At 63.0% G+C, this 27,921-nt stretch overlaps 2 protein-coding genes and 1 long non-coding RNA gene across 17 annotated transcripts in view; all 3 read right to left on the minus strand.

The window, feature by feature from the left end:
* KCNQ2 (potassium voltage-gated channel subfamily Q member 2) overlaps positions 1 to 765 on the minus strand; it is a 52,423-nt gene extending 51,658 nt beyond the window's left edge. For 10 of the 15 annotated variants that reach the window (XM_059407417.1, XM_059407406.1, XM_059407419.1 and 7 more), the window contains exon 1: positions 400 to 764. In XM_059407417.1, the coding sequence (XP_059263400.1) occupies positions 400 to 695 (296 nt within the window). In that variant the 5' untranslated portion in view covers positions 696 to 764. Of the gene's footprint in view, positions 1 to 399 lie in introns of all 15 variants that reach the window. The other 5 variants (XM_059407416.1, XM_059407418.1, XM_059407413.1 and 2 more) reach the window with 2 other exon arrangements.
* Positions 766 to 4,081: 3,316 nt separating this feature from the next.
* On the minus strand, positions 4,082 to 7,396 carry LOC132022111 (uncharacterized). Its single transcript, XR_009405525.1, has 2 exons — positions 5,819 to 7,396; positions 4,082 to 4,272 (listed from the first exon to the last, which is right to left on the minus strand). It is a non-coding gene; the product is annotated as an uncharacterized LOC132022111 (long non-coding RNA).
* A 4,844-nt stretch (positions 7,397 to 12,240) lies between these two features.
* On the minus strand, positions 12,241 to 21,269 carry EEF1A2 (eukaryotic translation elongation factor 1 alpha 2). The gene is made up of 8 exons (XM_059407420.1): positions 21,177 to 21,269; positions 19,653 to 19,874; positions 17,768 to 17,947; positions 17,076 to 17,372; positions 15,433 to 15,583; positions 14,065 to 14,321; positions 13,236 to 13,470; positions 12,241 to 12,640 (listed from the first exon to the last, which is right to left on the minus strand). Exons 2-8 carry the CDS (start codon positions 19,794 to 19,796, stop codon positions 12,513 to 12,515), a joined length of 1,392 nt encoding a protein of 463 aa, XP_059263403.1. The 5' UTR covers positions 19,797 to 19,874; positions 21,177 to 21,269; the 3' UTR covers positions 12,241 to 12,512.
* Positions 21,270 to 27,921: the final 6,652 nt, after the last annotated feature.

Here is a 27,921-nt window from a genome sequence, read left to right on the forward strand (position 1 = left end):
GTCCAGAGACGGTGGCAGGACTGGCAGCGCCACCCTCCCTCCCGGCTGGCCCTTTGTTCGGCGCAGCGGCCGTGGGGAGGGGCCTCGGGCCGAGGAGGAGAGGCTGGGGCGCCGCACATCCCCCATGCTGCGGGGGAGGGGCTGATGCAACCCAAGCAGGCCGCTGCCGGTGGGGGGACGGCGCCCCCACCCCGGCCGGGACGCCCCGGGCCCCAGAACTCCTTCCGATCCGCACTAGCATCTCCGCCCTTCGCTCTGGCCAAGGAACGCGGTTCCCCGGACTCAGACCCGGGCGCGGGCGTGAGCGACGCGGGCGCTCGGACGCACAGCCCCCCCACCCGCCCGCCCGCCGCGCCCCCGCGCCCCGCGCCCCCGCCGGCCGCCGGCCGCCGCACTCACACGTAGGCGTGGTAGATGAACGCCCAGCCGCGCGGCCGCTCCAGCACGTTGTACAGGAAATTCTGCAGCTTGCGGTAGAAGGCGTTGCGCTTCGGGGGCTTCCCGGCGCCCGCGCCCCCCGCGCGCGGCTTGCTCAGGATGCTGCCGCGCTTGGGAGCCTCGGAGCCGGCGATGAGCAGCGCGCCGTCCCGGGTGGAGTCGGGCGCGCCGGGGTCCAAGCCCACGAAGCCCACCTTGAGCTTCTTCTCCCCGCTCGGGCCGGGGTACACGCCGCCGTTGCGCGACTTCTGCACCATGGTGCCGGCGGCGCCCCGGCCGGGCGCGGGCTCAGCGGGGGAGACGCGCGAGGGGCGGCGCGGGCCCGAGCCCAGGCCCCCGGCCCGGGAGCCGCATGGCCGAGGCGGCAGCGGCGGCGGCTCCGCGCTCCTGCCGGCCCGGGCCGCGCGCGGGGACGCTGCGGCCACCTGGCTCCGCCCGCCGCCTCGCCCCGCCCCCATTAACCCCTGCGACGCCGCGCCGGCCGCGGGAAGGGGAGGGGAGGGAACACGGCAGAGAGCAGACGAAGACGAAGAGCACGGGCTGCTCCGGGCCTCTTGCCACCGGGGCCCGCCGGGCGCCCCTTCCCGCAGCCCCGCGTGTCCTGACCAGGGAATCCGGCCCCCTGGCCGTTCTCTGCTAAGACAGGCGCAGCGCCTGAGCGGCCCCCAGCTCTCCCTTGGATCCCAAAGCTCTGCCAGCGCCTGGCCCCAGCTGGATTCCTACCAGCTGGACCTCTGGACTGGACACCTAGGAGCAGGACGTAGGAATGGGCACCGGCCCTTAGTAGAACCTCTGCTAAGGCCCAGCCCACTGGGACCTTATGTGCTTGGCCTCTAAGTGGGCCAGTTATGAGGACCCCTTAGACCCAGGTCCCTGACTGTAGAGGGAAGCATCTGGAGAGACTTCCTAAGAGAGGGCCTGAACTGGACCTTGGAGGAGTCCCGGAAGGGAGGAACAGAGGCCCCTGAAGCAGGGGGAGGGGCAGAGGTGGTCAGAGAGGTGAGACCTGAGAGACTCACCCCAAGGGGCCTCGACTTCCTTCTGCAGACCCCAGAAAGGACCTGGAAGGATGACCCCCAGGACAAGACAGAGACCTGAGCCCAGAGTGGACACTGGTGCCATAGTCCAGAACAAAGGAGGGTAGGTTCTGGACACAGATAGCAAGGTGTCCTCTTGAGGGGGGGGTAGGCAAAGGTTGCCTCCCCTAGCCAGGGAGCCATGGTTGTGTGTGGGGGGGTGTCATTCTGGAATCTTCTTCTGGGAAGCCAGAGGACTCTTTCCTCAGTCATGGAGAGGCCCCTGCGCACTCCACATGGACACTCCTCACCCTGCCCCCACCTCGCTGAAGCCTCCCTCTGCAGCCTCCCTTGCACGGTGTTGGCTGCAGGTGCCTCTCCTGACCACATCCAGCCTCTTCCCACGTTTGCCTAGGACTGTGGGGTCCACTAAGATCAGCCCAGTTTGTAGCAGACTCTGTTCTCCCCAGTAACTTGGCGATGAAGCAGCCCTGTCCATGGTGCTGGATCAGCGGTGCTCTTGGCCCTTTTTTCGTTCCAAAGTTAGAGGCCATGTGGCCTTTTCCAGACAGAATGGTCTAATCTGTAAGTCATCTAGAATGTTGAGGATGGAGTGCCGCTTATGCCCCATATACAACTGTGCACACAGGTACGGGGCCACACTCCTGACTTCCACCACCCTGCTTCTGTGCCTGGTCATTAGCTACAATCACCAGCATTCAGCCAGTGTGCCCTAAGGTGGCTGCAGTTTCCTTGGGTGTGCACACCCCGCTGAGCCCAGGCTGAGGAAGGGGGAGCCCACCTCCTCAGTTCAAGGTGGGGGGCATGACCACTTACATCACAAAAAGAGAGAGGCTTCCCATGCTGGCTCTCTCCACGCAGCCTCTGAGCAGCCCTTGTGTGCTCTCATCCTGTTAAAAGCCCCAGACTATGGGGTGTCACCTTAGCGGGGCATGTCCCCTCCTGGGGGAGCCCTTCTCAGAGCTCGATGTGGCAGTGAAGTGGGCCCATGGGTGAGGTCGTTTCACAGAGGAGGAAGGAGCAATTCCCAGGTGTCGTTTTTGCAAACATATGAGGGCTGAAATGGGAACACCATCCAGGCTCTCTGGCATCCTGAGACCTTAAGGAGAGACTAGTTGCCTTCAGAGCCTTGATTTAGGATGTCCTTTTAATGAGATGGCTCACTGAACACGCATGTTCTCAGCTTTGTGCCATGCACACCATTGTCCGGTTGTCAGCAACCTGGTCAACAACGCCCTTTACCCCTGCAACACAGGGAACCAGGGTTGCGGGGCTAAATGCTTAGTTGGGATGAATTCCATGCAAGAGATAGGAATTTCATTTATTTAAAAATAGATGGGAGAGCTCTCAGGCTCAAGCCATCTTTGCCAAGACTGCAGAACCCAGAAAAGAGGAGTGGAAAAGTCCAGATGGACACAGCACCCAGCTCCAGTCTGGGGATACCCTTCCCCCTGGACAGGAGGCGGGCCCAGCACCTCCAGCACCAGCCACTCTCCCCAGAGCCTCCGAAACAGCAGCTCCTGGGCTCCCCTTCTGGTTCCTCCTCCCGCCACCACATCATTGGCTGCACTAAGCAGCCGAGATCGAACTATTGAGCTGAGAAAATAGTGTGGCCACTGTTGCTGTCTCACGCGAGGCCAACTCCAAGGTCTCACAGACCCCCCCCACCCCCAAAGTGCTCTTCCGTGTTCCCTTCCCATCAGGGAACCCACCACACAGGGCTGGGACCCCACTGCCCCGCCTTTGCATGTGTCCTGCCTGCTCTTGTGTTCCCCAGAGCCCAGCACACGACATCACAGCTGCTGGCTGTAGAAACCAAATTTGCAAAACATCTGGACTATTCCCTCTTCCCCAGAGGTACCAGGCTGTGAGTGGGCTTGGCCTTTCCTGGGAGGCAGCCCTGGGGAGCTCATGACTCTAGTCTCACAGACAACATAGGACGGTGGGTCCCACAGAGAAGACATCAGGGCATAGGGGAAGTGAGTCCAGAAGAAACAGGCTTCCGAAAGTTGCTCGTCCTGGCCAAGGGACACCAGCAGTGATGCTGCACGGGCCATTCCGGGGTAGGGTAGGGGCAGCTCTGACACCTGCTCGTGGAGCCCATCTGGTGGTCACATAGAAGATATTTACATCCAGGTTTTCAGCCACACTGAGTTCTCTGGGCCAGTGACCATGGGGACCCCGGGGGCAGACACCGGAAAGCAAAGCTTCCTGTTTCACCAGCACCCACCTCCTCCCAGTAGAAAAGGAGCAAGCTCCTTCTCCAATCATGCTGGCCTCAGGAAAACAGAGGACCCCGGCAGAGGCCAGAGGGCACACGCCACCAGCCCAAGAAACAAGACTTCATTTGGGGAAATGAGGAAACAGGCTCTCAATCCCTTAACCTGGGTCAGGGCTGTCTTCGTCTTGATTGTGTAATTTGGACAACAGGAAGTGCTTACCCGGACAGAAAGTCCCAGCCCTCCCTCCAGGGAATTTTCCGATATTAGGAGGAGGAAGGGCTGGCTTTATCCAGCTCACGGCGGTGGGGGGGTGCGGGTGGCGCGCAGGGCAGCAAGGGAGAGATTGAATATGAAAGCATTGATTTTTTTTAAAAAGTCTCATACTAAAGTCAATAAAAATTTAATTTATAGGTTTTTTTCAAGGATCGGAGTTCGCAACAAGCTTCCCCAGCCCCTGGCAAAGCGACTAATCACATGAGGGAGCTGGTTGGTATTTTGCAGCCGTGATAATTCTTTGGCACCAGTTGTCCGAGGGTGTCCATGACGTGGAGGTAGGCTGCGGAGTGATGGTGGTCCTGGACACATCCAGAAGGGCGGAAACCAACGGGTAGATTCTGGGCCTTCGAGGGGAGCCCCTGCTCGGCCTCTGCCACCACGGCCCCGCCCCCACTGCACCATCCCCCCGCCCCAGCCCGGCCTCCAGGAACACACAGGGATGGTGTTTGGGAGGTTGCGCATTGTGTCAGTTCTGGTCCACAGAGAAGGCACCCGACACCCCTTTCCACACCTCTGGGCAAATGAAAAAACTATGACCAATGGTCCCTGTTCTGCGGCAGATAAAATCTGAGGGACAGATGGGCCCTCACTCACGCCCTGTGACGGCGGGTCTGAGCCGGGCCCCTCCAAGGGTCTGGACCCATCAATGCTCCCGTGGCCCTTCGACCATAACCTAGTGCTCTCTTCACCTCTGTAACCCGCCCCTGCAGCTCTCAGACCACCCCACCTGCACATCCGCGGCTCTGCCCCCATCCCCCCCCTCCGCTCCTCTCCCTTCCCCCCAACCCCAGGCACACCACAGCCTCAGGGACCCCCGAGCCAGGAAAGGATTGTCCGTATGCACTGCTTCCTGTGCCAGGCGTTCTATTTCCTCGGCCGGCACATGGAGGTCTCTGCACGTCTTCTCAGGGAGGCCAAGCTTATGGGTCTTCCCTGAAGGGGACACCTGAGTCCTTCTCAGTCCTCATCGGGATCTGAAACTGTGGCTTATTTGCTTGCCTCTTGTTCACCCCTCCACTGGACAGGCGGTGCACACACCCTCAGTCCCGTGCACACACTCACACCCTCGTGCCTCACACCCCCAGCCCTGTGCACACACACCCTCGTGCACTCACACCCCCAGCCCAGCCCAGAGAGTTGCTCTTCAACACTCCTTGAATGACAGTCACTTGGTTCTAGGGCTCGACATCACTAGGAGCCTCCAGCCAGGACGGGCCCTCAGTGACTGGCCTGGAGCCTGGGTGGCTCGGGGACTGCAGTGCTAGTCCATGGGAGGACATGGGCCGCTGGAGCTCAGTGCCATGGTGACTGGCTCGTGGCCAGCACAGCGGCCAGCTGCCTGCCCACATATAGGCTGTCAGCATCTGGGTCCTGGCTGCCCGCCCATGGCTGGCCCCGGCTCATTGGAGGGCCATGCTTGCTCGGCCAGATGTCCAGTAGGCTTTTGACAGAGGTGCCCAACCTGGGGCAGGGCTCGTGGGCTGTCCCTGTCCCCCACCCACCCCCTCTTCCAGGACAAGGTCACCACATGCTGAGCTAAAGGGACACAACAGGAAGCCTGGACTCTCTGGTCGGCAGACACAAGCTATCGTCAGCCCAGACAGAGTCGGAGCCTTCGCCAGCCCGACGGCCCTGCCGGGATGGCTCCTGCGGAGCCTCGCCACCAGCGAACACCAGGCTCCTGCCCATCGCATCACTGAAGGCAGGTGTGGCTGCTGCAGGACGTGGCCCTGAAGTGACCCACGATCTCGCCTGAGCTCTGAGACCTTGAGGAGAGCCCTGGGCTTCTCACGGGTCAAGCAGAGGGAAGAGGCCCCCACCTCGTGGGGCTGCTGGGACACTGACCTGAGCGGAGCTGCAAAACGTCCCCAGCAACGTCCAGATTGGAGTAGTGTCCAGGGAAGGTCAGGAAGGAGCCATGGGAATCCCAGGCTGCCACTGAGCCCTCTTCCTTGGCGTCCTGCAGAGCCCCTGCACAGGTTGCTGTAGAAAAGAAGACACTGTCCACCCCCCCAGCTCGGATATGCCGACCACCTCCCTTTCTGGCATCCCCCCAGCAGAGAGGGCCCCCTGTAGGCCAGGTGCTCCCGCCTAGGCCGACAGCAGGTAATGCCTGGCGCTGTCTGGTTGCCACGACAGGAGCAGCTGTGAGAGTTAGTGGGTGGAGAGCGGCTGCTGTGTACAGGAAAGCCCTCCGGCCCCGCCGCGCCCCACCCCCCAGCCAAGCGCTCTCTATCCCCAGGCGGCCGTGGTGCTGAGGTTGGCACACCAAGATTTAGGCTGACAAAGTCTTCTTGTAAAATGCAAATATTTCTGGTAAGTTAGCCATCCACACCTTAGTGTGAAATAGCGCACATACATGGATTTTTCTCCCCAAAGCTCCTAATAATACCCAAGCTGAGGGATGAGAATTGTCGTGAGAAAGGAGACAAGAATCTGGGATATTGGGAAGGAGGGTGACTTTCCCCCACCCCGAAGGGCTTTGTGCAGGCAAGTATCTGGGTGAGGGGCCTCGATCGCCAAGGGGCAGCTGGTCAGGCCCGTCACCAGCTCCTCATCAGAGCTCAGCACAGCAGCCCAGCACCGTCCTCGTTGTCGTGTTCTAGCTTGCCGACAGAGCGCTACGTTTACCCCATCACAGAACAACGGAGTCTTTGCTCTGTCTCACGGTTTACAGGCTTAACGCACACACATGGCTTCGGGCGGTTGCGGAACCTCTCTGTACCACGGTTTCTTGGTCTGTAAATGGGTGATAATAATAGCACATACATCACAGGGTTGTCACGACAGCGCAGTGAGTTAAGATTTGTAAAGCGGTTAGACAATGCCCAGCATTATATAAGCATTAAAGTAAAAATAAATGAATCCGTTCCAGGGCCGGCTCTGAGTGTGTTCCATCTCCAACATGCACTGCTTCCTCACCCAAAATGAAGGCCTGGCTGTTGGGACACACAGAGTAAAGGCCGCCGGCAGTCCAGGAGCACCCCTCCCTGAGAGCCATTCGACCGCACCTCAGCCCTGGAGGTGCGCAGAGCTGAGGTCTAAGCCCCGCTCCCTTGGGAGGACACCAGCTTGGCTCACAGGCCAGGAGGTGAGAGGGGAGATGTTGCCCCTCCCCACCGTGGGATTCGGGGCCCGGCCCTCTTCTCCATTTCTTCACCTCCCTCTGTGTGCCCTCTGGCTCCCCGTTCGGTTCAGCACTGCCCTCTGCTTTCCAAACCGATGACCCCAGGAGCCCAGTGACCCCAGCCTGCTTGACTGCTGTAACTTCAAACAGCAGCTGGCAATGACCAGCCCCCAGGGTGCTGGGCCAGGTGTCCCAGCAGGCCCAGCAGGCACACAGGGCTGGCCCCCATGCCCTTCCCATGAGCCTGCAGGAGCAACGCTCCCTTCCCCCCCAGCCGCCAGCACCCACTTCACCAAGAATGTTCAGGGAGGCAGCCCAGGGACGGATTTGCCCCCCCACCCCACTGATGGCTCCAGGCCCACCCACTCCGCCCGAGGTGGACACGGGATAAGCACAGCCTGGGTGCCCTCTCACCTCCCCCAACCCTGCCTTGGGCCCCCACTCAGCCCACAGTCCAGGGTGGCTGATGAGGCTGACAGCCACCGCGGCCGACCCCATTCCGAGCCCGCGTCGGAGCTGTTCTGGACTCAAGCCTCCCCACCCCCTCTGCCTCCTCCCCAGATGACCCCCACAGTGAGACACAAGGAGCGAAGCCAGGGAAGGAGCCGGCGCCCCACATCGCTCACTGACACCATGCTCCCTCCTGCACTGACTCACCCCAGCGGAGCTGGGAGCACCCCGACAGCCCCGCCACCCAGCGAGCCTCTGCCTGCGAGGCCACGGGACCGGGTGAGGGCCCAGCGCGGCCTGAGTCCAGCCTCTCACAGATGCTTCTCGGGGGCTCGGCTCTGGCACTAGACGGCCAGCTGGCAGGGCACACAAGGCTGAGATGCGGGACGGTGTGTGTGCACACACAGACATGTGCTCTCTCTTTAGCACAAACACGCATCCAAATGGACGTGCACTCACACCTACAGCCACTTGTGTACACGTACACCCATGCCTGCAGTCACGGCAGAGCTCAGAGCTCAGCTCTTAGAGCTCAGGGATGCCCCCCTCCTCGAGTTCTCCCCACACCCAGGAGCCCCACACAGGCGTGCCCTGGCTGGGTGCACACCAGAGTTGTACAGATCTGTTCTGGCATACCCATGGTCCCACTTGTAGACATACCCCAGTACCCACAAGGACAGTTACTCCCTCGTGAAAAATCCCAAAACCCCATTACTGGGGACCGAAACTACTGTTCAGACACAGAATTGTCCTTGGCAGGGCCACGCTGGACCCTGGGGGAGGGAGAGAAGATGAGGTCTGCTTTGAGGGGAGGGCGCCAGGAGCCCCGGGCAGACAAGGACAGGAGACAGACCTGATCTGGCCGGCTCAGCAGGACCCCGCAGGCTCAACAACTAGTGAAATATTCAGAGGCACCCAAAGAGTGAAGCTGCAAGTTGGGTCCTGGTGGCTCCTGCTTTAAATTATGCACATCCCAGGGCCACCTGTGGGGCTCCATAGGTGAAGTGTCTGCCTTTGGCGCAGATCCCGGGGTCCTGGAATCGAGTCCTGCATCAGGCTCCCTGCTCATCAACCCTGCTTGTGTTCTCTCTCTCTCCCTGACAAATCAATAAATAAAATCTTGAAAAATAATTATCCAGAGCCCAGCAGAGAGTGGTGGCACATGACCCCACAGCCCTAGCCTTGGGTGCCGCCATACTGAGCCCAGGCCCCAGACAGCCCAGGGCAGCCAGGGCACCTCTCTGGGCCTCCACATCCCCCTCCATAGCCCAGAAATGTGAACCCTTCGTGAGTGCCAATCTGCGTCCCAGTTTGGGCCCCTAGCCCTGAGGTTGCCGAATATGGTCAAGCTGTGGTACCCCCTACCGTGTCCCCCTCCATGGGCCCATCCAGCTGCCCACGGGGCTCCCCAAGCTGCCACTCTGGTGTCCCCTACTCAGCTCAGCCTGCGGTGGGAAAGGGCCCACCAGACCAAAGGAATGCCCCCTTCCCCTGCGCTCCAAGCTTGCACCTCCTTCTCACCCCTGCAGGCCATAAGCACAGCCCCAGTGAGCACTGGACAGTGCAGGGGTTGGAGGGGAGGCGGCGGCCGCACCTGTGCGCCCGTACCTGCTGCGACCCAGTGAACCACCAGTTCGGTCCTTGTGCTTTGCCGCCGGCAGCGCTGCTGAGATCAGCAGCTCTCAAAGTTCAGTCCAAGCACCTCAAGTCCTAAGAACCTTCTAGAAGGCCCTAGAAGCCAAAAACTGTTTGCACAATAACTCCAAGGCCTTGTCTCTCTCATGACTGCTCTCTCAGATCCACAGGGCTTTCCAGAGGCCCCGTGACGTGTGATGACATTGTACAAACTGAAGGCCAGGGGTGTCACAGAGAAGGCTGTGCCGGTCCCCAACCCCCCACACACCTCCCCTGCCAAAGATGTGGCCCGGCTCATTGGCCCCCAGAAGCCCCGCCCCCTGAGTGCAGGCCTCCCCACCCTGCCACCAGAGAGTGCTGGAGGCAGCGGGGGAGCCCCCCAGCTGCTGGAGGCAGGTGCGAATGCCTGGGGAGGTGTGCTGCCCCCTCCGTGGGTGCCCAGAGTTGCTGCACCCCCACCAGGCTGAGGCCCAGGTTCCCTGGCCTTCCCATGGGCCCCTCTCTGAGCCTGGCACCAGGGGTGCCGCGAGGCACCAAACCTGCCAGGCTCCAGATCCAGGCCTGTGGAACTTTCTGGGCCTGCCTTCATCACCTGGCCCCAGAACGGGCCCAAAGTGCTGAGACCCTCCCCAGAAACCCCACGCTGGACCAGAGCCAGCACCCTCACCTGTCTCAGACCCTGGTGGGAAGGAAGAAGTGCTCCCACCTCTGTCTCCACACCCTCCCCGGAGTCTGCGAACCTGGAAGCATCCGTGACCCAGTGCTAGAAATGCACCCCCTCTGGGGGGGACCAGCACGGGGTGGGGGGGCAGGAGGCAAACACAGACCTCTGCTGGGCAGGACACTCAGCTCTAGCCCTGCCTGCAGGGTCCGAGTGACCGGGACTCCCAGACGGACCCATAGTTGCCACAGCAGACGGGAGGGGAAGGGTGGGGAGGGGCCCCTGAAAGACCCTACAGTCCTTCCACCCCCATGAGCTGCTTTTCACTCCCACCGTGTCCCAGGCTGACAGTTTAATTTGATTTGACCCCAACCCTCACTGGGCCAAGCCGTGAGGACAGCTTCCTGGGGCAGACAGATTTCAGGTCACCAGGTCCCCCCAGCCACAGAAGTCTGGGGGTGGGGGGGTTCCCAGGAGAGCAGCAGGAAGCACCTGGTTTCCTAAGGTAGGGTCGCAGACAAAATACACAGTCAGGTTCGAATCTCCAATAAAGAACAAATACTTTTTCTGTGTTAATACTGTATGTGACGTATTTATATTAAGAAATTATTGTGTGTGTGGGGGTGCCTGGGTGGCTCAGTGGGTTGAGCGACTGCCTTCGGCTCAGGTCATGATCCCAGACTTCCAGGATCGAGTCCCACATCGGGCTCCCAGCTCCTTGGGGAGCCTGCTTCTCCCTCTGACCCTCTCCTCGCTCATGCTCTCTCTCACTCATTCTCTCTCAAATAAATAAATAAAATCTTAAAAAAAAAAGAAAGAAAGAAAGAAAGAAACTATTGGGGGACGCCTAGGTGGCTTAGTCATTAAGCGTCTGCCTTCGGCTCAGGTCATGATCCCAGGGTCCTGGGACCGAGCCCCGCATCGGGCTCCCTGCTCGGCCGGGAGCCGGCTCCTCCCTCTCCTGCTCCCCCTGCTTGTGCTCTCTCTGTCTCTGCCTCTCCCTCTCAAATGAATAAATAAAATCTCTAAAAATAAATAAAATAAATAAAAAATAAAAAAATATTCACCGTTTGTCTGAAACAAATCTGCCTGGGCTTCCTCTGTCTGTATTTTCCTACTCGGGCTCCCCTCCTTGGAGGCCTCTGTGGGTCAGTCCGGACCCTTCCCACGTGGGTCTGCACCAGTGCCCGGGAGCAGGCCACACGTCGCTCTGTCTGGCTGCTAGGCTCTTCCTTCTTGTCCCGCTCTGGTCATGCATCTTCCTTGGACCCAGGCCGCCTTGGGGACAGGCAGGGAGACACCTCTGAGCCACAAGCGCCCATCTCTGCAGCTGGCAGCCTCTCCCAGTGTAGCGGCCTGGATGTGCCCCCACAGATTTCAGGCCCCAACCCCCGGAACTGTGAAGTGGCCTGTGTGGCGGGAAGGGCTCTGCAGAAGCAGCTCTGCTGTGGGTCCCAAGATGAGATGGCGCTGGGCTCTCACGTAGGCCGGTCACCTGCGTCCTTACAAGAGAATGCCAAAGGCCATCGGACACACAGAGGAGAAGCCACAGGACTGTGGGGCAGGGCCTGGAGTGGGCCAGCTACAAGCCAAGGAACTTTGGCAGCCACCAGAAGCTGCCAGAGGCAAGGAATGGGAGCCCCTGGGGGGAGTACAGCCCCACCAATGCCCGAATTATGTCCAGTCGCGGTGACTTTGGCGGCGGGAGAGGACACCTCTGCCATCGTAAGCCAGTTTGAGGTCAGTTGCAGCAGCCCTAGAGACTCACGTGGTTGGCCTACTGCTCCCCTGGAGGAGAGCCCCCAGTCCCGTCCCCTACTGTGAGCATGGCTGGGTCCATCCTTGCCCCCACGTGGGCAGAGCTCCGGCAGCACCAACCCCTGCACAGCAAGAGCTGCTTTCCTCGAGCAGGGATGGCCGGCCGGGAAGCAAGGTCAGCACCACAGCTCGGGCTTTCTGCAGGGTTTGAGGGACTGGAGGTCCTGGGAGCACCCAGGCTCTCACTGAAGGGCGGGACGCATGAGGGGATTCTCTCCAGCCACAGTGACTGGCTGGGGTGGGGGGAGGGAGACAGGAGAGGCCCTCAGAGAGACCCCCAAAACATTCAGCCCCCTTCTGCGGAGTCTTTGTGTTGGACGCCCCCAGGAGGGCATTTCCAAAGCCCCCGTCCCCCCCACTGCAAACCGGACCCGCTGGACTTAGGATCAGGCCTCCAGGGCGGGGGGCCCAGCGTGGGCTCCCCTCCCCCCGGTAGCGCGGCAGGACACCGGCCAGGCCACCGGCATTGGTGGCGGGCGCAGGTGGGACACGGGGGCGGGAAGGGGCTTGGGGAGAGCGCCGGGCGGACGGCCCCCACCCCTCCGCACCCCACCCAGAAGCAGGCGCACACGGGTCTGGGGTCGCTCAGTTTATTGGTAAAACGGGCACTGAGCGCGGCGAAGGCTGGGCGCGGAAGCGGGGGCGGCAGGGGCGCTTTTCCTCTTAAAGAACTTCCACTGGACCTTGATGGCGAGCATCCAGTCGCTGACCGAGAGCCTCTTACAAGCGGAGGTGCAGACGTGCGCCTGGCGGGGGGGCGGGGCGCCGGGCCGGGGGCGGGGCCGGGGGCGGGGCCGGGGGCGGGGCGCGGCGCCGCCCGGGAGGGTCGCGCCGCGGACGCCCGCGCTTCACTTGCCCGCCTTCTGCGCCTTCTGCGCCGACTTGGTGACCTTGCCGGCGCCGCCGCTCTTCTTCTCCACGTTCTTGATGACGCCCACGGCCACCGTCTGCCGCATGTCGCGCACCGCGAAGCGGCCTGCGGGGAGGGGGCGTGAGGGGCGAGCGGGGCCCCGCCCCCCCACCCCCGCCCCGGGCCGGGATGCCACGCGCAGGCGCACTCGAGCTCACAGCATCCTCCCTCCCCGGGCCATTTCCGGGGGCGGGCGGTGCGGTCCACAGCCCGCGGAGTGGGAGACACTAGAGCGAGAATGTCTATCAGCTCTGGTCTCCTTAGGCGGCAGGCACGACCCCAGGACCGGCCCCAGGCCTTGGGGGGCTTCCGGGACACGCCTGGCCGGGAGTGGACCCTTTCGGCCGGGACGACGCGGGCCAGCAACCCGCACAAGGGGGCTCTGGGACACGGGCCTGCGGGGCATCCTAGGGATACCTGTGGCCAGGGGACGCCCAGCGGGCAGTCCCCATTCTGCCGCCAGACTGGCTGTGGGCCTGGGGTCTTTCTCCCAGAGCTGCCCGGCAGGGCCACCAACGCTCCCTGAGATGGAGGCTGGAGGCCACAGCAAAGTGCAGGACACCCCCCGCCCGCCGCCCCATGCCGCCCCATGCGGCCCTCTGCCGCAGCCCGGACCAGCCCCATCTAGGCTGCGCCTCCCTCCGCCCCCGGCCCAGCTCACCAAGAGGTGGATATTGCGAGAAGCTCTCCACACACATGGGCTTCCCAGGGACCATCTCCACGATGGCTGCGTCTCCCGACTTCAGGGCTTTGGGGTTGTCCTCCAGCTTCTTGCCCGAGCGCCGGTCAATCTTCTCCTTCAGCTCTGCAAACTTGCAGGCGATGTGGGCTGTGTGGCAGTCAATGACCGGTGAGTAGCCAGCGCTGATCTGCCCCGGGTGGTTCAGGATGATGACCTGGGCAAAGACGTGCGCAGGGCTGTCAGACACGCCCCGAGTGGGAAAGGGGACGTCAGCCCCGAGGGAGGCTGGAATCGCTTGGGGCTGGGGGCCGGCCATGAGGGAAGGTCAGGCCACGGGGGACCCACACCCCTGGCACGGACCCCAGGGTCCTCAGGAAGCACTTGGCGAACCACAAGAGATAAGCCACCGACCGGTGCCCTGTGGGAAGGGCCAGTGGGCAGGGCTTATGCCGTGTGAGGCGGGATGAGGAGCCGCAGCACAAGTCCTGCCCTTCCGGTCCACCTCGCGGGAGCCTGTCGTGTGGGGCGGCGATCAGAGAGGGCACAGGGAGAATGTAGAGGATAAAATACTACGGAGAAGTCCAGCAACAGAAACATTTTCAGGACCCACATGGGACCTCAGGGAGGCTCCGAGCAACGAGGCTGGGCCCGCCCCAGCGTGTGCTGTCCCCGTGAGGCCCCCAGCCCTGACCCAAGCCCTGGACAGCCTCATTGGCCAGGCAAGGGTCCGGTTCTCTTGATCCCTGCCGAGCACTCTGCTAATGCCAAGGACCTCCCTGTTCCTGTCCTTGAGGGACCGGCCGCCCACCTGGGAGGTGAACTGGGCAGCCTCCTGGGGAGGGTCGGACTTGCTGTCCCCACACACGTTGCCTCGACGGATGTCCTTGACCGACACATTCTTCACGTTGAAGCCGACGTTGTCCCCGGGCAGAGCCTCGCTCAGGGCCTCGTGGTGCATCTCCACAGACTTCACCTCCGTGGTGATGTTCACGGGGGCGAAGGTCACCACCATGCCGGGCCGGAGGACGCCTGTCTCCACCCGGCCCACGGGCACGGTGCCGATGCCTGCGCGGAGAGGAGGGCCGTGAGGGGCAGGTGGGACAAGGCCGGCACTGAGGTTCGGAGAACGGCAGAGGCTACCCTGACCCCGGCAGAAAAGGGACCGAACACAAGAGAACCCCCAGGAACGCCTGCGCAGGAGAAGGTGAGGGCAACACGCGCAGAGGGGAGCCCGTCTGGACCTGGAGGCCTGTCCCTGCCCCCAGGTGGCACCTGTCCCCAGGGGGGGGGGCACTGTGGGAGGCCCCTCCGGGTGTGACGAGAGCAGGGCTGTGGAGGACCAGCCACCTGGGCCCGCTGATGTCAGGGGCCACCCCAAAGGGGCACAGGTGCCCCGCACTTCTCATGGATCTGCTCAGGCCATGTAGCTGCTCGGTGGGCGTCCGGCCCCCTCTGCGAGAGGAGAAGCTCCAGCTCCACCCCCAACCCCAGCTGCGGGATGACAGAGCCTGGGGCTGGTGGCCGGTCTCGGTTCTGGGAGAGTGCGACACCCCTGCACATAGCCGGATTGTGCCTCGTGCTGGTTTGCGGTCTCCCTGTCATCTCGGGTCTAGAGCAAATCTTGTCTCCCACGAGACTGGGATGTCATGGGGGGAAGGGGACATGAGAGTTACCCATGTGCCACCACCTCCTGGCATAGGGCTGAGTGCTTAGCTGAGGGGAAGATGACCCTGGACAGATGGATGAATGGGTAGGGATGGGTAGGTGGGCGGATGGATGGACAGATGGACGGGCGGGGGTGGACGGGGGTGTGGACAGAGATGGGCATGTGGGTGAGTGGGTGGCTGGGTGGACGGATGGACGATGGCTGTGTGAGGCAAACAGTCGGATGGATGACTGTGCGGATGGACGGACGGACGTGTAGATGAATGGATGGATGAATGGACAGATGGATGTGTGGGGGAAAACAGTTGTCTGCATGGAGGAATGGATGGCGGATGGACAGACGGATGGATGGTCCCCCAGAAAGTCTATGGCATTGGGGGAGAGGCAGACAACTTGGCCTCAAAAGCCCCTTGTCGAGGGCCCTGGTCTCAGAGTGGGTGCGAGGGGCAGAGCCCGCCGGGGTCGGCTGGGCCAGGCGCCCGCAGCCAGGGGAACCTGCACCCCTACTCACCGCCAATCTTGTACACGTCCTGCAGCGGCAGGCGCAGGGGCTTATCTGTGGGGCGTGTCGGGGGCAGGATCGTGTCCAGGGCCTCCAGCAGGGACACGCCACTGGCATTCCCCTCCTTACGCTCCACTTTCCAGCCCTTGAACCACGGCATCTGGACAGGAAGAAAGTATCCACTGGAGGTGGAGACCACCTACACCCACCCTGCCCTACATCCTAGCCCCACGGCCTCCCCAGGACCTTCCCGGAACCCTGAAGGAGGCATCTGACCCGAGGGGGTCTGAGGAGCAGGGGCACACAGACCCTGCCGGCCAGCTCTGTACCAGAAGCCAGATCATGTCCATCAAGGTGTGGCCCAGGTGGCCTGTACCCTCCCCACCCACCAGTTCACACTCCCAACATCACAGAAGCCTTGGGAAAGGAGGTTTGGGAAAAGAAGCAGGGCCCAGCCCAGCTCAGCCCCCTTTCCTGCACCCTCAGATCCCTGGGCAGGGCTGGCACCAGAGCGAGAAAGGCCGGAGCTGGGCCAGTGGGCAGGCTCCAGGTAGAGAGTTCAACCTTCCTCCCTAACCACTGCGCCAACTGTCTCCAGGCATGGCTGAACCCTCCCTGCCTATGGCTTCTCCTGACCGCACACCCAATGCCCTCCTGGCACAGGGCCCCCCCAGCCCGTTGGCCACAGGCAGAGAGGAGGGGAAGGGGCCGGCGGCACTGCCCAGTCCACTCCAGGGACAGTGTCCCCTAGACAGCACAGATCAAGCAAGAGCGCCCTGCACTTGGGTCGGGAACGGGATGTCCAGGGGCCGGTGTTCTGTCGGGCTCCCTGGGTGGAGGGTGCGGTCAGCTCACCCACGAGTGCGCGCCATCTTTGTGTGTGTGTGTGTGTGTGTGTGCGCGTGTGCGCGCGCCAGCTTCTGTGGGACCTACCACATGCAAACATGCAGCCCAGCAAGATGGGGGCACGGTCCCCAGCCTTGCGCCCTGACCGCGGGGCTCCAGGACAGTCTCCCCTCCATGCCTGCCTCCCTCATTGTGGTGGCCATGGCACCGGCCAGAGCACATGGCCACCCTCCTAGGCCAGGGTGTGCTCCTGTTTCACTGTGTCTAGGTGCCTGGTCTCAGGTTCTGAAAACTCCGCTTCAGGCTCCAGCTCACCATCTCCTGCTGAGTCAGGGTCCCTGAGACACAGGCTGCCTGAGCTACAGTTTATCCAGCTGGGGGAGGGTCTCTCGGCCCTTCCCAAGGCCGAACCTGCTCGGAGCCCCTGGGGAGGCTCCTGGGGGAGATGAACAGTAACTGTCCAGAGACAGGGCCCTCAGGCCTGGCCCCCAGCGGCCGCTGCTCCTGCACTCTCCACCTGACAGAGGGCCCCGGCCAGAGAAGAGCCTCTGGGGGCCTCCTGGGGGGCAGAGTGGAGGGCCCCAGTTCACGCAAACGGGCTCGTCGCCAGGCTGAGCCACCGGGCAGGGGCCCCTGCTCCTGCAGGTGAGGGGAACGGAGCAGGCCCGGGGGAGGCTGAGGGCAGCCTGCGCACAGGTCCTCTGACCCTGGGCTTGGCCCTGACTGAGCCCGACCCACGCATACCCCAGGACCCTGGGCGCCCAGGGAGGGTCCCGGCGGCCCCGCCACTGTCCGTGGGCACTCACGTTGGGCGAGGGCTCCAACATGTTGTCACCGTGCCAGCCAGAGATGGGCACGAAGGGCACCGTGGCCGGGTTGTAGCCAATCTTCTTGATGTAGGCGCTGACCTCCTTGACGATCTCGTCGTAGCGCTTCTCGCTGTAGGCGGGCTCCGTCGAGTCCATCTTGTTGACCCCGACGATCAGCTGCTTCACGCCCAGCGTGTAGGCCAGCAGCGCGTGCTCGCGGGTCTGCCCGTTCTTGGAGATGCCCGCCTCGAACTCGCCCACGCCGGCCGCCACGATCAGCACCGCGCAGTCCGCCTGTCCGGCAGGTCGGGCCCTGTGAGCCCCAGGCCCCTCCAGGCAGCTGCCCGGGGATGGGCCTCGGGGTCCCCGACAGGAGGGGGCGGCAGCAGGGGCTCCTCTGTGTGAATGGCCTGGCGATGTCTGATTGTCTGCGTCTGTCTGACTGTCTGTCCAACTGTCTGTCTGCCAAGGCGGCCCTGGCAGTGGCCGGCGGTCCTTATGGACACCCCTCCTGGCTGAGATGTTGGGGCCCCTAATCAGTTGTCTGGGGGACTCTGTACCGGGGGTGGGGGGGGCGGGGGACAGCAAACGTCCGGAGCATCACGCCCTGGGCAGGAAGCCGAGGAGACCCAGCTGCCCCTCAAGGGCCCCGGGCCCCCAGGTGTCCCCCAAATGGGTGTCCCGCCCACCTGGGACGTGCCAGTGATCATGTTCTTGATGAAGTCGCGGTGGCCGGGGGCGTCAATGATGGTGATGTAGTACTTGGTGGTCTCGAACTTCCAGAGGGAGATGTCGATGGTGATGCCGCGCTCCCGCTCGGCCTTCAGCTTGTCCAGCACCCAGGCGTACTTGAAGGAGCCCTTCCCCATCTGCAGGGGTGGGGCGTGGCACAGGGAGGAACCCAGGACTCAGCCGGCTGGCCGTGGGAACGCGTCACAGCAGAGGCGCCCCCCTGGGTCCCTGGGGCTCTGAGCCCATCTCTGGGATGAGGGAGCCAGAGGCGAGGACCTCTGAGGGACACCGGGACTTCAACCCTGCCCTGCCCGAGCCCCACCACCCTGTGTGCCCAGGTCCGGCCTCCTGCCACCTGGATGGTGGCCATTCGAACGTCCGCCAGTAGGTGGCGCAAGGGCCTGGGAATCAGGCTTGGAGGGAAGCCACCAGGCGATCTCAACGCCCCCCCCCCCCCCCCCCCCGCCGCGGGTGCCCCTCTATCGGAAGCTGACCACCCCAGCGTCCGCAGATCAGATCCCTGCGTCAGCCAGAGGCGGACAACATCACCGTCAAGGTGTCAAGCCAAAAAAATAACCCTCTAATTTTTTTTAAGGGAAAAAAAGAAGGGATGTGTTTCACGGGAGGGCCTGGCTTTCCAGCTCTTTCTACAGACGCTCCCAAGTGGCGCTGAGGCTCCTCCTCGCCTTCTGTGCTCCCCCTGCAAATGTCGGTCCCCCACCCAGCGAGACCCCCGTGCCCTGGGTCAGAGCTGTGCTCAGAGCAGCTGCCGAGGCCTCTGTCCAGCAGGCAGATCTCCCTTCAGGGCTGTGCGTGGACAGTGCTCTGCCCTCCGGGGAGGCTGCCCAGCCCAGAGGGCCACCCAGACGGGCCCCAGAGGGGACCCAGCTAGACCTGAACCAGACATCCTGCAAACACCCACAGCCTCCCCCAGCTCCAGTCCCGCAGGGAAGCAGGGAGTGACGCAGCTTTTGGGCTGAGGCGCGGAAGGAGACAGCCCAGCGCAACAAATCCCCCCAACACACGCACGCGCACACACGCACACACTCGAGCAGGGTCAGCCCAGGCCAGCAACTGACTCCTCCTGGGCCCTGGCCCCGACCCCCCATCATCCAGGAAAGAACCCTCACAGCCTCCGAGACAGGAGCTTCTCCCAAGCCCAGGGCGGGCACAGAGGTTATCAAGAGCAGACCCCCCCCCCACTCTGTGGCTGCTTCTCACCCATAGGTCCCAGCCACTTAAGAGAAAAGAGGTCAGCCAATGGGGCCCTGCCTCTCCTCCCCAGGCAACCAGGACCCCCCCCCAAAAGAGTGCCACCCCGGACGGGCAGCCCTCCCCAGCCCAGCACGAGAAAATGGAGCTGATGGGCTAAGTGCCCATCAGTCAGCTATTAATAGCCACCCTGAGGCCTGGCCCGGCCCCAGGACAAGTGAGGGCAGCATCACCTCCAGCCCCAGAACTTAGCCCTGGGGACCCAGGAACCCCACCCTGGGTGCAGGCTTCTCAAGCCCAATGTGGCAGAGAGTTCCAGAGCCTGGTGTGGACCCCTGTGGAGCAGAAATGCTGCCTCCAGGTCCCCTCCCCCGCACTGAGGGGCAGATACCCAGGCTGTCCCTCTGCCCACACCAAGCAGGTCTCCAGAGAGAGGCCGCCGCCCCCCACAGCCACTCCAGCTGGGCTCTCTTGGGTCCCTGTGCCCCACGCGGGTGCCTTTAGGGCTCCTGCCTTCCTGCCCTGGAGGAGATCAGCTGAGCCCTGTGCCCCAGAGTCAGGGAAGCTCCAGCCCAGCCACCGTGTGGATCCTGTCCTCTCTGTGGACGGGGGCAAGGGGGGCAGGCTCACCTCCGCCGCCTCCTTCTCAAACTTCTCAATGGTCCTCTTGTCGATGCCTCCACACTTGTAGATGAGGTGGCCTGTCGTGGTGGACTTGCCGGAGTCCACGTGGCCAATGACCACGATGTTGATGTGGGTCTTCTCCTTGCCCATTCTGCCCGGGGTGCGGGGAAGGGCTGGGACGGCCTGGAGCGCTGTGGCTCAGGGTGGGGGGGCTGCTGAGCGCGGATTCTGGGGGTTGGGGTGAGGGGACAAGTGATGGAGAGCCTCAGAGGGAAGCCAGCAAACACACCGGCCAGCACAGGTTGCAAGCACGCCCCTGCCTGCCGACCCTCCCACGGGGCCACGTTCCCACACTTGGTGGGGCAGGAAGACCCCCCCCAGCCTGTGCCTGGCCCATTTGGGTCAGATGGCAAGCCCCAGCGGTCCAATCTGCCCTAAATATCTGGGTGTCATGCCCACAGAGCACCCCCACGAAGGAGGCTAACCGCCCTCCCAAGAGCTGGGCAAACCCCATGGCCAGTCGGGAGCCGGGTGATGAGTCACTCTGCCCTGCGCTGCAGTCCTGTCCCTGGTGCTTGCTCCCCCACCGGGAGTCCTGGGCCCCGCTGTACCCCACCCCCACAGGCCCTGCTGCTGCTGGGGTGGAGAAATGGTCAGGGCTCCCCACTCCCCTCCTCGAGCAGGGAGGGCGCCATCTTCCCTTCGTCCCTGCCAGGCAGGCTGGCACCAGGGGAGTCGGGCTGGGCCAGAGCGCCCACAGGGCGGTGGTGCCCAGATCAGGGGCCTAGAATAGCTTGGGCTCTCCCGGATCCGGGCAGGGGGCCGACTGGAGGGCAGGGAGGTGGGGTCCCTGCTCTTCAGAGTGGGGAGCAATCTGGCCCCAGCAGCCAAGCCCAGGAAGTGCCAGACAGAGATGCCTGCAGCCTGGTGGGGGCAGGGGACCCCCTCCGCCTTTCCCTCCGTGAGGGCCCAGGGCCACAACCCCTGCCCCATCCTGGAGGTCAGTGGAGAAACCTAGGCAGCCCAGGAGGGGGCAGGGCGCTGGGGGAGGGAAAGTAGGCAGCAGTGGCGCACCCTAGGGTGCGGACGCCAAGTGGACGCCTCCCGGGCCACAGGGTGGGGTGGCGGATGCCCCCCGGGGTCTTCCCTGTCTCGCCCTCTGCCCCGCAGCCCCAACAGCCCCGGCACTGAGGACACTGAGGACCCTGCGGCAACCCCTCAGCACCCCTCACGCCACCGGCCCCAAGGTCACAGCTGCGGGGCCATCGCCGACGCCCAGAAGACCTGTCCCCAGCCGGCACCAGCGCATAAACAAGCGCCACCGCGGGGCCCCCACCCCACCGCCGTCGCCGGGGGACCGAGCGGAGCCCTGGGGCCCGCCGAAGCCCGGAGCGAGACGCACAGCCTCGCCCGGCGCGAGCCTCGCCCCTCTGCGGGGGCCCCCCTCCGCCCCGGCCCGGCCCCCGGAGAGCCGACCCGCTGCCGAAGGCCGGGGGCGGAGGCGGAGACCCGGAGGCCGAGCGTCCTTACCCAGAGCCGAGGTCTCAGCCAGAGGGACCGGCGGCGCCGGCGCGGGCGGTTTTATCTCTCCGGGAGGGGGTCCACCTATCGACGGAGCGCGCGCAGTGCACTGCGCCCTGCGGTACGGCAATGCGGTAGCGGCGGGGGAGGGGCGCGGCGGGGAGGGCTGCGAGGGGCGCGGGGCTGCGAGGGACGCGGGGACACGGGCCCCGCGGGCGCCACAGGGACGCGAGGGAAGGTGCGGCGAGGGAGCGAGCGGCCAAGGCGCGGACGCCAGACGCACCGGAGGGCGGCAGGCAGGGAGCCCCGCGGCCGGGCGCGGGGAGCGGGGAGCGGGGCGCGGGGAGCGGGAGGGAGCCGGCGAGGAGGGGGACAGAGATGGAGAGAGGCAGCCAGAGACGGAGGACGAGGAAGCAGAAGCCCAGTGAGTGGCGGGGCTCAGGCCCCCCTGCACGGAGGAGGTGGAAAGGCTCCAAACCTAAAAGGAGGTCTCTGGGGACCGGCCGGCCCCAGGGACAGGAAACTGCAGGTCAGGCCTCAGCCGGAGGGGCAGGGGCTGAGGCCAGGGTCTGGGCCACAGTCCCGGCCCACTTTTCCCAAGCGCCAGGTCTACATGTGGCTGGTGTCTGCGGAGCAAATGAACCTCGGATCCGCCCCCCAGCGTGGCCCAGGTCGTGCAGGTCCTTCCTCCTTTGGGACCCTGACATTGGCTCACCATCAGGCCCCTGTCCCCGTGTGTCTGCCACATGGGCTCACCCTGGCGTGCCCCCCACCACCGTCCCATGGTATGGCCTGAAAACCGTGTCTCCAAGGTCCCCTCAGCTTGGCCAAGTAGCCCGGGGCTCCTGAGCATGTGTACCTCGACCGCTCTCCCTCTGAGGCTCCTGCAAAGGGCTCGCGTCCACCCTGGGCCTCTCTCCACGTTCTAAGTCTGTTCCTAGAGCCCACTGATGGCTTCCCAAGTTGCCCTAATGGGCATGAGTGGGCAGGGGCTCCCCTCACTGCCGGTCCCCGTGTGATCACACTGCCAAGCCACCCGTGGGCTGGTTCTGTAGAAAGTGGGGGCAGGGGCATCTCGGAGGGTCCTGGGCAGACCAGGGTAAAGGCCATCATGGATTTTATGGAGAGGAGTAGGCAGCCCTGTGTTGTGTGGAAACCCAGTGTATAGGCCTCTTGGACCACAAGCCTCTGTCCCCATGGCCACACCTCCCATCAATGGGAGACCACTCCTGCCTGATTTGTCCTTGTCACTACAATGTCTGGGAGAAGGTCAAGCAAGGTGAGTGGGTGACAGCAGAGGCCGGGTGTCCAGCACCTTCCACCGGGGCACTGGCCGAGAGAGCCCTCAGAGATGTGACCCGCAGCAGGTCGGGAGACATAGAGGGCAGTGGCTGGGCTCCAAGCAGTCCTCCCCAGCCCATTGGGAGATCTCTTGGGGAGGTAACAGGCTCTCCCACTGAGTTGTCGTGGGGTGGGGTCTGCCCCCCAGGACCAAGGTCTACATCTGCAGACAGGCACTCCTAACCTAACCCTTTCAGGCAGGGAGGGGCTCACAGATGACTCCCAGCACTTCTAAGTGCTGCTGATACCATCAAACCTGAGCCAGGATTAAAAATAAACTCCTGGCAAGCTTGGAGACCCACCCCCACCCCTCCACCCCCTCCGCACAGCTGCCCTCTAGGTTTGATGCGAGTCTCTCCTGCCTGAAGGTTAGCAGGAGTTTAGGAGACACTAAATTGGAGTGGCTGAAGCTGGGATGGGCCAAACCACTGCAGGGGGCCCAGGTCCCTGGGGACATCCACCCAACTTCCCCAGTGGGGCCACCACCCCCTGGGCCCCCAGGCTGCCTGCAGGCCAGCCCCGGACAAGGTCTGAGCTCAACTCCCAGCTCACGGGCTACTGTCGGCCCCATGGGAACCAAGTCATCCCGGGCTCGCCTGTGCCAGGAGGCTATGCTGCCCTGGGCAGTGGCCACTGCTGCTGGAATGCAGCATCCTCCCCAGAGGTCCAACATGCCAACCCCAGGCAGAGGTCTCAGGTGGTTTCTCCAAAGTGCCTCTGTGTCCCCAGGATGTGCCCCATCGACCCACAGCTGGGCGGCTTGCAGGGCCCTGGGACCCTGGCCTCTCAGCCTCCGGGATGCCCTCGAGCTCACTTGGACAGTGAGAGTGAATATGGTATAACCCTGAATGACCACACGCCAGCTTAAAGGGCCCTAACCAGTACGTGGTTCTGGAGACCAACAGCTACTACCTGCTGCCTGGAGCCGGGCGAGCACGGATCCTTGAATAGTGCCGAGTAGTGGCTGCAAAAGCCAGCGGGAGCCTTGTGAGCTCCCCCAGTGCTGGGCGGGGCTGCCAGGCCGCCGAGACCCAGGGACCGCGAGTCCACTGGGCACAGACGGGCCAACCGCGGGGGCCAAGGTCACAGCCAAGGAGGGCCGAGCCTGCAGTCAGCTCGGAAGGCCGGAAGGCCGAGCCAGCCCAGTGTTCCTTCTGGACAGAAGCCAGCCGGGTCCCACTGTGCCCCCTCCCGCTCCCCTCGCCCTGCTTCTCCCAAACCCGAGCCGCCGTGACAATGGCCCCCACGGCAACCAAGGGTATGGGTGGGGAGGTGGTGAGCAAAGACGGGCCCATCAGCCTCACAGAGCACCTTCTGAGGATAGGGCAGAAGGAAGGGGCACGTGGCCTGCCCCCCAGTCCCCTCCGGGCGCCCCCAGGTGCCCTCAGCCACGAGCTGTTTGGGGAGACACAGGCAGCCCCCTCTTTGGCTGGCTGAGGTTTCATGAGCCTGGGGAAAGAAGATCCAGCTAAAATTAACCGTTATCAAGCTGTCAGCCTGGAAATAAACCCTGCTCCCATTGGCTGCCGGTGACGTCACTCCCGGGTTAATAATAACCTGCAAATGCATAACTGACCACCTGTGCGGGGGCCTTCCTGCAGGGGCCAGGGCCAGTGGTCACCCAGGCAGGGGCTTTGGGGTGGGGGGGCAGGGGTCAGGCCTGAGAGCACCCTCCATCCTCGGGGGGGGTGTCTCTGAATGACCCCAGCTCATGGCCTGGGGTCCCAGGCTTCCCTCTGACCCCAGGATTTCTGTGCTCACCCTCCTGTGCGGATCAGTCTCTTCTCATCTCCCAGCGCACGGGGACGACACGACCTGATCGGCCTTGGGGACAAGTTCCTCCCGCCCCCAGCTCCCCAGGCTCAGCAGCCAGGGATCTGAGCTGCTGGTGAGGCCTCAAATTAAGTGGTCTCCATGGCGAGGAGGCACTCTTGGCTGTGGAGCTTCCCTCAGAAAAGTGAGCTCATGGCTCGGAATCAGAGAAGCTGCCCCCCCCCCCAACTCGACACACACCGCAGGGGCACGGGGGGCAGGCTGAGCTGGGGCAGTTTGGCCTGGGGGCAGGGCTGGGGCTGGAGAGGGGGCTTCAGCAAGCTGCTAGAACCCAAGGCTAGGCAAGGGTTCCTCAAAATGGCCAGCCCCTTGCTTGGTTCCTGGGTCAGGTAGCCTGGAGCTCTGGTGACTTCTGAGAGGACCCAGGCCCCCACCAGTCCACCCCAGGAAACCAGCGTGTCTGGGAGGGTATGAGGCCCACCTGTCTGCCAGGGAAGCCCAGGGAGGGGGACAGAGCCCCTCAGAAAGGGAAAGGTCAGCCCAGCCCCGCCCTCACCACAGCCAGCACTTGGGCCACAGGACCCGTCTGTGGCCGTGGCCGGGTACCTGCTGCTTCTTCGTGGCTAGAGCCGTTGCCACGGCAGTGTCCTGCCGACACCAGAGCTCCACCCCTGCCCGGCACCCACCTACTTCCAGGGAAGGGGTCTGGTGGGCTTTGCCCTCTGAGCTCCCGGAGAGTCCGGGCTCCAGGCCAGCAGCAGGGGAGGGAGTGGCCACCCCCCCCCATTAGGCCACTGCCTGCTGGGCGGTGGCAGGGGGGTGCACTGGAGAGCCCAGGGAAGGGGTCAGCCTCTCCGGCCAGGAAGAGGCAGCCCCTATGTTGGGACAGGGAGACAGACGGAGGACTGTGAAGGGTCTGCAGGCCCACTGCCCACCCCTCAGGTGGCAAAGGGAGAGGCCCCAGAGCTCCGTGCAAAGAGGAGCGTCCCCGGTGGGGCTACCCCGGGGAGCAGGCAGCTCCTTGGCAACCCTGGAGCCTAGGTTTCTGCAGCGTGGATAGAGCGTCCTTCCGCAGGGAAATTGGGAGTAACCTTCCTCCTGAGCAGGGACCTCATGGCTGTCCTAGGGGTGAGGGCCCGGGAGGCTGCCTGTGGCGGCGGTCTCCCCACTGGGGCCGCCTCCTTCCCCAGGAAAGGACCCCCCCACCCCCCATGCCCTCAAAGGTGACCGCTGTCCCGACTTCCTAGGCCACAGACCACATTGTCTCTTGCAGACTTCCTGGCCGTGACCTGTGCAGTTTCAACCCTTCCGCCTGGCTTCGCTCACAGGCCACTGGGTATGTGACATTCATCGGGATGTCACACAGCGGATGCTTGCCTCTGCTCTGTGGCACTTCCAGCCAGGTTCGAACTAGAGCCGTGTGGGTGCGCCTGAGCATGCGTACCCCAGGGCAGAGCTCTGAGCCACGGGCTGTGTCACGGCAGTCGTTGGCTTACGGCCTCGAGGCTCAGTACCTGCTCCGTGATGGCAGACTTGGAGCGTTTCTGCTCCACGGGGAGCAGATCCATTTTGTAGGGCGGGCAGCGAAGGGTAAATTTATAGCTGAGAGAAAATTAATTGATAGCTGGCTTTTTTTTTCCTCGACTATGAGGAAATTTTCCTATTTCTTGAACAACCAGTAATTTTGGGGTGAAGTCTGAAGACTTTGGGTTCTCTTGTCTTCCTCTGAGGATGGTTGTTCTTGTTTTATCTGCTCTTCAGTCACTGGACCTGTGGGGGCCTGTTTTCATGCTTCTCAGCGTTGGTCTGTAGAACACTGCGCAGGTCTCACAAGCCCGCGAGGTTGATAAGATTCAAACCTCGGTCTTGGTCCCCAGCTCTCCATGGGGCTCAGCTTTAACTTCTCTTAGATGATCCTACACTAGACATTACTGTAGGCTGTCGTCTTTTCTCGCTCTGTGTAAGTTTTTATCTATTTAGGTAATCTCCACACCCAGTGTGGGGCTTGAACTCAAGACCCTGAAATCAAGAGTCATGCGTTCCATGACGGAGCCAGGAGGTCTCTCCACCCTGGCTGGGTCCAAACACCAATGCTGCCCAGCACGGCTTGTCTTCTGGTGTCTAGGTTCTGAGCCCATGGTAGACATCACCGTGCTGTCCCCCGGGACCCATGCCCTGGAATGGCCCCGTCCCCGCGAGTGCAGAAGGAAGCTGTGGCCGCCTCTCGCCAGCAGACTGCGACGGAGTGAGCCACAACTCCCTGGGTTGGCGTCCGTTATTGAAGACGATGTCTTGGCAGACAGACCGGAGGGAGGCAATCTCCTACCAGCCTAGAAGACGGAGCTCCCAGGATGTGGGAACGCCAGGGCGGGGCCGACGTCAGGAGATGCTGGGCAGCCCCTGAGAGCTGGGCACCCTCCAGCTGTCCATCACGTAAAGCAGGCACCCGAGTCCTACAGCCCTGGGATCTTAGAAGAGGACCCAAAGCCTCAGGGGGAGACCGACAGCCTGACCTCGCCCTTCTGAACCCTGAGCAGAGGCCCCCGGTGAGCCCAGCTCCAGAGCCGGGCACGTGTAACAAACGCATGTTTTTTAAAGTCACCGAATCTGTGGTAATTTGTTACGCAGCAACAGACCCTAGAGTGGAGACGGTAGATCCGCTGTCTGGGCCCCAGCCCCAGCCTGAGCCACCCCCGCAGGCCCAAGGCCTCGGCCCTCCGCCTGGAGCAGCCTCCTGGAGGCTGGGCGGCCGAAGCAGAAGAAACACACGTCCACTATTCTTGTGGAAATAACTTCAAACTTAGAGAAAAGTTGCCAGAGTAGCTGTCCCAAGTGTTGCCTTTGTCCACACCCGCTGGCTGTCTACGTCCACCCACCTGTGTGGACTCTCTCTCTCTCTCTCTGGGTCAGAACCTCGTCCTTTATCTGAAGCACTTGTGAAGAGCCCGCCCAGACCGTGGCCTTGGCTCCTCCGTCCTCGAGTCGGTACTTCCCAGGCACTTTGTGGTCACAATTCAGGCCAGAGTCCTGGTCCCCACTGTGCCGGCTCTGCAGCTGGTGCCGCCTGTAGCTCGGTCTTCCCAATCCGGGGCTACAGGCTGGTGTCACACGGCACGGCCCCCCATCTCCGTTTGCTGGAAATGGTTCCTCTGTCACGTGTGTCTTTTGGGACGCTGATGGCTTTAAGAGTTCAGACCAGGTGTTTTGAAGACGGCCTTCTTTTGGCTTTTCTGATGTTTGTACACCAAGAAATTCAAGTTTTATTTTTCTGCTGGGAACACCAGCAGGGCCACCTGGGTTCCTCCCAGTGCCTCGGAAGGAAAGCTGCCTGGCCCCAGTCGCACTAACTGCCGCGTGGTCCCGGTCACCCAGTGAAGGTGGTGGCCACTAGCTTTTCCTGCAGTTATTATCGGCTAAGTAATGGGGTGTGCCTTGGGTTCTGTAAACATCCTAGTTCTCTTCGAAATCCCTCTCAGCCTCGCACTCACTGATGATTCAACTTTTACCATGATGGGTCTGCTTTCTAAATTATTTCTTTAGGGGCACCTGGGTGGCTCAGTCGGTGAGGCATCTGCCTTCAGTCAGGTCATGATCCTGGGTCCCCGGATCGAGCCCTGCAGTAGGCTCCCTGCTCAGTGGG

The sequence above is a fragment of the Mustela nigripes genome, chromosome 7 (genome assembly GCF_022355385.1).
Source record: "Mustela nigripes isolate SB6536 chromosome 7, MUSNIG.SB6536, whole genome shotgun sequence".
NCBI classification, from domain to species: Eukaryota; Metazoa; Chordata; class Mammalia; order Carnivora; family Mustelidae; genus Mustela; species Mustela nigripes.

Bases quoted from the DNA above. Each gene is read 5' to 3' on its own strand.
- EEF1A2 (XM_059407420.1), bottom strand. From the start codon at position 19,796: ATGGGCAAGGAGAAGACCCACATCAACATCGTGGTCATTGGCCACGTG. The intron at 17,948-19,652 runs GTGAGCCTGCCC...CCACCCCTGCAG, and splicing joins TTGAGAAGGAGGCGGCGGAG to ATGGGGAAGGGCTCCTTCAA. The intron at 17,373-17,767 runs GTGGGCGGGACA...CCTGCCGGACAG, and splicing joins TGATCACTGGCACGTCCCAG to GCGGACTGCGCGGTGCTGAT.